This window comes from Sinocyclocheilus anshuiensis, unplaced genomic scaffold (genome assembly GCF_001515605.1).
Source record: "Sinocyclocheilus anshuiensis isolate Anshui unplaced genomic scaffold, SAMN03320099.WGS_v1.1 scaffold2905, whole genome shotgun sequence".
Classification (NCBI taxonomy): Eukaryota; Metazoa; Chordata; class Actinopteri; order Cypriniformes; family Cyprinidae; genus Sinocyclocheilus; species Sinocyclocheilus anshuiensis.
In genome coordinates, this window is record NW_015541048.1 from 44,988 (window position 1) to 53,862 (window position 8,875).

Genomic DNA, 8,875 nt, shown 5'->3' on the forward strand with positions numbered 1-8,875 from the left:
ACACCCATTAACGTAAACTACGCCAGAGTGCGTACACCTCACGCACTGGATGCCGTGTGCGCGCACAAAGACAGTTGGACATAGTGGTGTATTAGAGGTAAAAAATGATATAAATACTGTTCGGTTTCTGGCACAAACCGATCGTTTCGTGTCTTAGGACATCAATGTGTCGTCACGAGCCGCAGGGTTTAATTTGGATTTGTCTGTGCATGTTTTTTTTACTCTCATAGATTTTGTTACCATTGCCATGCATTATACGACTGATAGACTGCAACGGTTAAAGTTAAAAATCATCATATGTGTTCTACTGAAGAAACAAAGTCACCTACATCTTGGATGCCCTGGGGGTAAGCAGATAAACATCAAATTTTCATTTTTGGGTGAACTATCCCTTTAAGTGCAATAAGTTGCAGAAAACAACTCTTTGTCTGGCACACAAACTGTCTCTCGGATAGCGTGTGATTGCTTCAGTTTTCTTCCGTGCCTTATTACACTCGAACGGTCAAATACACACACAGTTATGTCAGAATGCCTGTCTTGACAAGTATTCATGTAAACACAGTCGGTTATGTCTTAAGTGGGGCTACACAATTAATCGAAAATCGAATCAAAATCACAATTAAATTGTCTGGTTTAGTGCGATTATGAAATAGGGAAGGCTGTTATGCGCAGCTTGTCAGTGAAGTACGGCTCTGTGATCAGTAGTAAATAATGCTCCATCTGAAAGCACTGTGAGTTTGAGTCGCTTATAATGTGCATTTGAAAAAGCAACAAGCGCCAAACATGAGAAGCATTTATGAACATCTTGTCCAACAAAAGACAACATTTAATATAATGTTTTTACTCCAAACTCACTTTATAATGTCAGTCGAGTGTTTGAAATAAAATCCATCCGTGAGACGATGTGGCTTCTTAGTGATAGGTGTCGATTAGCACTGCATTATAAATATACTTTATTATGATAACAATTATAATAATAAGAACTCATAAACCATATATTGTCGTAGTCATGTGTTTATTAGTCATGTTGAATCAATGAAAGGAAAGCAGTTCAAATTTCTGTTTATTCAGCAACAGAGACAGGGACTTCCTGGAATTATGTGCATTTTCTTTCTTTCTTCTGTGCCCTCTGGCCTTCAGATGGAGTATATTTTTAATATTTTTAAATATGATTTAAATTGATTTCACACACTTAAAGTAATAGGCCTATCATATCGCATATCGAATATCGCATTATTAAATAACGTATCGCATATCGCATTTTTCTTCAATATCGCACAGTCCTAATCTGCGGTTAGATGAGATGTTGTCACGTTATATGTCTGTGTCACTAGTTTAACATTATTTTGATAACTTGTTAGAAAATGAGGTCTCTCACCTCAGAAAAACAAACTTTCCTATCCTGTCAGCCGTTATACTGCGCTCGTAGCAAACATTCTTCAATTGCAAGCGCAAATCTGGTGGCAGACTGTATATCACTTCATTACAAACAAAGCGTGAAAGAAACGACGAGCATGCAATGTCGTAATTATGTTGTCAATTGGAAAGTTACCAAAAAGAATCAATGCATTTTATTTACAGTGCCTTGCGAAAGTATTCATACCCCATTCATTTTTTCACATTTTGTTATGTTGCTACCTTATGTTAAACTGCTTTAAATTACTTTTTTCCACATCAATCTACACTCCATGCACCATACTGACAAAGCAAAAACAGAATTGTCACAACTTCGTAAATTTATTAAAAATAAAAAAACTGAAATAAGTACATTGCATAAGTATTCATACCCTTAACTAAATATTTAACTGAAGCACCTTTACAGTCTCAAGTCTTTTTTGTTTAATGCGACAAGCTTTGATCATCATCATTTGGCAATTATCTGCCATTCTTCTCCTCACCTCTCAAGCTCTGTGAGGTTGGATGGGAGCAATATATATGAATTAGGTCAAATGCCTAAAAAATTGTGTCGCGGCTTAATGACCATATAGGAAAATGTGGGTCGCATGGCCAAACCAGTTGAGAACAACTGGTATACAGTATACCTTTGACAAACAAAAGAAACTGTAATTGAGAAAAATGCATCTGTTTGAGCTATGTAGATTTAATTATCATTATTATTTTATCTTAGAGTGTAGCGGATACTCTGGCATACATTCAAAGTAACTTGCTTGAACAACGATACAGGTAAAGTTCTTCCACTAAAATTTTAGGAAAAAATAATTAATTTTCATTTGAAATGGTTTCTATTTTAGAATACATTCAGGTGTTATTGCATGACTTTTGTAGGCTAAAGTATATGTTTATGTTGATCTCATCTCCATTGGCTTGTTTCTGCAAAACTTTTTCTCAGGAAGGGCTATACATTTTTGCAAGTCGGATATAGGATGAATACAAAATATTCTGTTTTGCAGATATAACAAGACCCCTTTTTCAGGAGAGGAAAATCATTTCAGAACAAATTTAGTAAGCCTTCCACTGTGCAATGGTTAACTAGCTTTCATTGCTGTTTTAGTTGTCCCAGTGAGGATTATGGCATTCAGTGTGTACAAGCAACATGTAAACTTCTAGAGAAGATCTGCAAAAGAATTAATTACTACAGTCATGCACAAAATTTCACTGATATTCCTGTTGGTTGCATGAACCTAGTGGCCTCCGTATCAGGATTTGCCCAGGTATTCCATTCTGCAATTTTTGTTTTAAATAGCTCATTAAAGCCAGTAGAATTGACTCAGTATGTCTAAATATTTGTTCAACCTTAAGGCGAGACAACAAGCTGACACTTTTCCTGAGAAGACTCTTGTGTTACTCAATGAGGCCAAGAAATCTGTGAGGACATGGATCAGACAAACTTTCAAAGGCAGACTTTTGGACAGTAGCTATATGTCGGCTGTCAGATTCACAACAGAGATTGAGGTAAGCAGAACAAGTACAGTTGAGGTCATAAGTTTATATATGCAGTACTAAATAAAATATTTTGCCTTAAAATATGAACACCAATCATACTGCTATTTTGTCTTGTGCACTGAATGTAAACATTCACTTTTGTGTGAAATAGCTTATTCAGGACGGTGATAAAAAAAATTCAATTTTTATTTATTTTATTAACATTTTGCAGATTGCCCAAGATGTATGTAAACTTATTACCTCAACTGTATGTTTATATAAACTAACCAATGGTAGAATCCTTCTATATCGGCAGTTCATAGTTTATTATAATGATGTTGTCTGTTCTGCTTTACAGATGTGGAATAATATTATAGCCATAGATTTCATGAGTAAGGACTTCACTAAAGAATGGAGAGAGACATTTACACTGGACTTTGAGGGGAAATACCAGCAGGTATTAATTACACAGTTCCAGTATGCATGTCTACTAGGGTTGGAAGTTGAACCAGTGCAATATTTATTTATTTATTTATACTTTTATTTAAAAAATACTAATAATTAAAATTTGGGTTCTGTTGATGTTATTGAATATCTGCATTTTTCTATTCTGCATTAAAAAAACACTCAATGGAAATGGCAAGATGTGCATAAAACACACGGCTCCATGAGATAACTGGAACGAGAACTCTGTTTTCTCCAAAATACTGAAGCCTGATTTGATAACGTTCATGTAGCTGCATGAACAAATGGCATTTCAGCCTGCCAAAGTGGGTGGAGCCGATTGCCTATGTAAGTCGGCGCTGAGTGCCATTTCATCAGAATCTATCAACTGATAAACAACAGCATCGACTGAGGTGCGGCTTTGTAGTACGGCCAGCTATGCAGTGCTCATTCCTGTTATCTCAGGGAACCAATGTTACTTCAGTAAACGGAGGATTTCCTTTCGATATGGTTCACTCACGTTGTGTTTGCCACTCTGTGGGGAACAATATGCAATAGCACCATGCTATAAACACAGAACAAAAAGCTGTCCTGTGAGCCCAGCACTAGGGCACCCAAGGTGAGGGCCCTAAGGGTAGCATTGGCCAATAAAGGGCACAATTAACCCAGAATCAGTGAGGCCAGAGTCCTTACAGGTTGGTTAGGCGGACAAAATCTGTGCCTGAAGGGCAGGGATGTCCAGGCTATAAAACCTAGCAAAGGTAGATGGCGAAGACCAGTCAGCTGCCGCACAGTTATCTGCAAGCATCTGCTGATTCATCAGGTCGAGGTGCAGGTGCCTCAGATTGAGGATCTGAGATTGAGGATCTTCATGCTGAAGGAGAAAGATTCTGATGAAATGGCACTTAGCGCTGACCTATATAGGCATCCGGCCCCGTCCATTTTGGTGGACTGAAATGCCATTTATTCATGTAGCTACATGAACATTATCAGATTGGGCTTCAGTATTTAGGAGAAAACAGTTTTCCCCATATCGTGGCAAACGATGAGTTGACACGGAATTACCCATTTGTTACTTTGTTTCGTCTGTAGGGAAAAAGAGCCACAGTGGCTTTGGTTGCAGCAGCTTCCATTTTTATTATTGATACTTTGTACCATTTTCCCAGGAAGTGACTTATTCACTTGAACATATGGAATGGAAACAATGCTTTATTCGCAATGATATTGTTATATTATATTATTTTATGTTATATTTATGTTATGTAATATTATATTGTTTTATGCGATATTCCAATTTTTCACGCAAGTTAAATTCACAACTTTAGATGGAAACAAAGCTACTGTACGAACTCCCAGTACACTTCAAACGCACTTAAGACGGAATGTCTTAAGCAAAAGAGATTCGCATCTGGCTCAACTTCAATAAATGTGACTAGACATTTAACCTGGACTACTGAAAACTTTGACATTTCAAAGTGTTTCTTTGTACTGTATATTTGTAAATATGGGACTCTTTGTTTTTGTTTTTTACTCTCTTTAGGAAGATAATCTGGATCAAATTGAGGTTTATTGCTCAAAGATTGAGAAACTTAATGGCTCCCAGCCTTATTTGGTGGATAGTGTAGAGAAGTGTGCTCTCCAGGCTGTTACCACAATATGCCAGGTAAAGGTCTTTCACTTCATTCTCACTGACATCACGAGTCATGCAGCTTTATATAAATATTCATTAGAAAATTGAATAAAATGGTATTTGAACCGAAGTCTAGTCCAGGTTGAGGATTATTTACCTTTTTGTACCTACAGAATTTAGTGAATGCATGCTGGCTTGAAATATTTAAAGAAATAGTTCGTTAAAAAATAAAATGATGTAATAATTTTCTCACCCTCATGTCATTCTAAGCTCGCTTCTGTGGTGTGCAACAGGAGAAATTTTGGATGTTTGTATTATTTGTATGTGTGTGTGTGTGTGTGTGTGTGTGTGTGCTTGTACAACTATCTTTGTGAGAACCAGTTTGAGTTTAACCATCAGAGTGAGGACCAAGAGTCTAAAGTGAGGACATTTTGGCCAGTCGTCACCTTTTGGCCCCCATTTAAAGGGCTGTTTGAGGGTTAAGACTTGGTTTTAGGGTCAAGGTCAGGGTTGATGTAACGGGGGGAAGGTTAGGACGATTCCAAGGGCCCTGATTAGAGATGTGTGCATGTGTGTGTTGAGGTTTGAAATGTTTTGATGACATCATTTTTTGGAGTGAACTAATCCTTGAAGTTATAGCACAGGGACAGAAAGTAATGAGTTTACCATTCATTGGGTGATGAGCAGTGTTTCTGCAATACATTAATCAATGGTCTTCATGGTTTTTGTATTATTTTTTCCAAGTTAAATGACTGAAAACAGTTGTTATAGTGTCTTGTGTGTGTGTGGGATTGAATATGGGAAGACACTTACTGTACAGATCTTTTTAACAGACTAAATCTGAGGGAAAACTTTTTGAGAGATTCAATAAATTGCGGATTAACTGGAAATTTGGAAAGCTTGTATCTACCATCATCCTAAAGTCCTGGCCAAAAGATGACAGAGGAACCTATCTGCAGGAAGAAGTTGTTCTCAACCATCTTCTGGGCTGGACTGCAGCTAAGAATATCTTTCAGCTTCATGGTAATTATATGGGTTTCCTCTGCATGGCATTGCTGTGTTGTGAGTTTACAACCTTTTTTTATACAGAAGAAAGTGTCTCATATATATGTTTTTTTTTTGCTCTGCAGGTGCTGATGAAAAACTGATCGATCAGCTTACTAACGAGGCTAAAGAGAAATTTGCCATGGCAACCTCATTATTCGCAAACATTTTAAATCAAGTCATAACAGGAAAAATAACGATAAAGCTACTCAATCACATACTGCAAAAGAGGAGTGCTTTCTTTGAGCTGCTTAATTTAGGTAAAAATATCTCACACATGAGATTTGCCCCATTTACCATACTGTAATATGAGGAGTCATTACTCTACTGTTTTTACAGACTGTTTTTGTGAAAATGAACAATACAAGGACACCATTGCCATGAGGAGACTTCTTCAGTCTAGACAAGAGGAGGTGAAGGCTATTGATCATGAGAGAGCATTAGTAAATGCTCTCATAACAATGTGCCGCAATCTGCAAGAGCATGTGATGGGTAGAGTATATGCTACAGTATCTACTTAACACCTGACAATAATAACTCACTTTTATACCGAGATTTTAATGCTAAATTTGTTCTGTTTTACAGTTGATTTTGAAGGGTTGGAAGAAAAGCAGAAAATTGACATTGATGAGATGTACCTGGACGAGTTTATGGAAGTTCATTCATTAAATCAGATTCCCTCTGAAATGTCGGGAGTAGTCACCTACTTTGACCTTGAAGATGATGTTCGATCAGTGGCAGAGGTTCTAAACCGCTATAAAGACAGCTACATTTTCAAATCGTGTTGGGTGAAACAGGCAACTTTGTTTGTAGAGAATGCTAAAGATGATGGAATTATTCCTTCAGAGGAGGAATTGGTTATCACACTCGAAGATCTTTATAGTGAAATATTTGAACCATGTTATGATGCCTACAAAAACATATACACAAGGCTTAAAGATGGTAGCATAACGTTTGAAGAAGTTGATGTAACATTCAAAGCCTACAAGGGAAAATATGATGAACTGGAATTAGAAGTTGCAATTATATGCAAACTGAATCGCAATGATGACCAACGCTGGGTCCAGACACGAATCCAACAGATCGAGCAGTACCATGAGCTCCATCTGGCAGTAGAGGCAGCTCAGGTGGTCATGATGGTCAAACAAACACTCGGCCTACAAGGAGACTTTCAAGTTTTGGAGAAGTTGCTTGTTACTGTAAGTCATCTAATTTTTGGCATTATGTTTCCTACTGTCAGATAAATGCATTTCAATAAAAAAATAAATAAGACGTGGTAAACCCATGAGGCTTTCTACCCTTCAGACACACTTGGATTTTAAACAGGAGCGTCTTGACAGCATAGACAATGAGTTGATGCAGGCAAAAGCTGTGCTTGTGGACATCACAGAGTCCCGTAGACTGTGCCTTAAAGAGCTTGGCCTCAGAAAGAATTTTGTTATTTGGGTTAAAGAGGCTCTTGAAGGTAAATAATAGGTGTTTGTTCTGGTTATTGAATGTGATTTCTTTCATTCTTATGCTGTTTTATAAGAAAATGTTATTCCTTTTTACACCTTCAGACATAAATGAGTTGAAAGTCTTTGTGGATTTGGCTTCCATCTCTGCCGGAGAGAATGATTTGGATGTGGATCGTGTGGCCTGTTTTCATGATGCAGTTCTTGGCTACTCTTCAATGCTCTATGATTTGAAGCCAGATGCTGGCTTCAAGCACTTTAAAGAAATGCTGAAGAAACTATGGAAGGCACTTAACAATGATCCCAACCTCCCAAAGAAATTGGTAAGAGTATGAATGAATGAATTAAGAAGAAAATACCAATGAAACCGTTTTCCAATGAAAAAGCTCCGCTCTCATTTGTCTCTCTTTTCGAGGAAAGAGGGGCAGCCATCGGCTCCCCGCGGTTCAGGACCCGCCGCTGGTGAGGCAGCTGTCTTTCTGCCCATAACCCTCCAGCTCAGGTGAGCCTTCCTTTCTTCCTGTTTTCCATATAAACATTGAGAAGGAATGGAAGAGGCCGTTTTTTCCTCTAAGACTCCCCTCCTTGACATCTCGCTCGGAGAATGAGCTCGTGGGGATCGCAGGTGGATCTGGCCGATGAGTTTAAAGAGGGGCTTTCCCCCTCGCGCTCATTGGCTGTGGACGAGAGAGAGCCACTGAAGGATGATGTTATTTCATTTAACATCGTCTGATCCAGGGGCCAGTGCTCTGCTGAGTTCGACCCAAGAAGAGCAGGAGATGTCTGAGGAGGGCAAATAAGCTGAGGCTGAGCCTTCCCAATCCTCATGCCCTGCGTATGATGAGTTTTGGAAGTTATGGATCGTGCCACTGCGAGGCTTGACTTGCCATGGAAGCGGGCCAAGAAAGTGACGTCGCGAGGTCGTCTCGATGAGCGCTATCTTTCTGCCCAAAACCCTCCAGCTCAGGTGAGCCTTCCTTTCTTCCTGATCTCCATACAGAGATCGAGAAGGAATGGAAGAGGCCATTTTCCTCACGCATCCATCGATTCCAGAATACAAATTATGCCAACATCGAGGAGATGTGCGAAAACGGCTATGAGAAGATGCCCCCCGAAGAAGAGCTAGCTTTCTCTCTATGGTGAGACATCCTCTCTTAAGACTCCCTCCTGACCATCTAAGTCCCTTCAGGATACATCTCGCTTGAATGGCAGGGCATACGCAGCAGCAGGTCAGGCTGTCGCTTCGTTGCACACGATGGCATGCTCGACTTGCAGTGTTTTCCTCACTCGTCGATGTTGTATCCAGCCGGTATGATTGCCCTGGTTTCGGCTTCATGCTTCTTGGATCATGCGGCCAGGTCACAGGCTTCTGCGGGAGCCTTCTTGATCATCAGGCCCCCGGCACGGCACTGCAAAATCT

The 8,875-nt window shown here is 39.1% G+C and overlaps 1 protein-coding gene across 1 annotated transcript in view; it reads left to right on the top strand.

Moving 5' to 3' along the window:
• Positions 1 to 8,875, top strand: part of LOC107690595 (E3 ubiquitin-protein ligase rnf213-alpha-like) — an 86,437-nt gene that overhangs the window by 29,476 nt on the left and 48,086 nt on the right. The window contains 11 exon segments of the mRNA XM_016488966.1: positions 2,129 to 2,184; positions 2,513 to 2,672; positions 2,761 to 2,913; positions 3,242 to 3,340; positions 4,868 to 4,990; positions 5,791 to 5,980; positions 6,088 to 6,261; positions 6,341 to 6,493; positions 6,587 to 7,200; positions 7,307 to 7,466; positions 7,561 to 7,778. Of these exon segments, the coding sequence (XP_016344452.1) occupies positions 2,129 to 2,184; positions 2,513 to 2,672; positions 2,761 to 2,913; positions 3,242 to 3,340; positions 4,868 to 4,990; positions 5,791 to 5,980; positions 6,088 to 6,261; positions 6,341 to 6,493; positions 6,587 to 7,200; positions 7,307 to 7,466; positions 7,561 to 7,778 (2,100 nt within the window).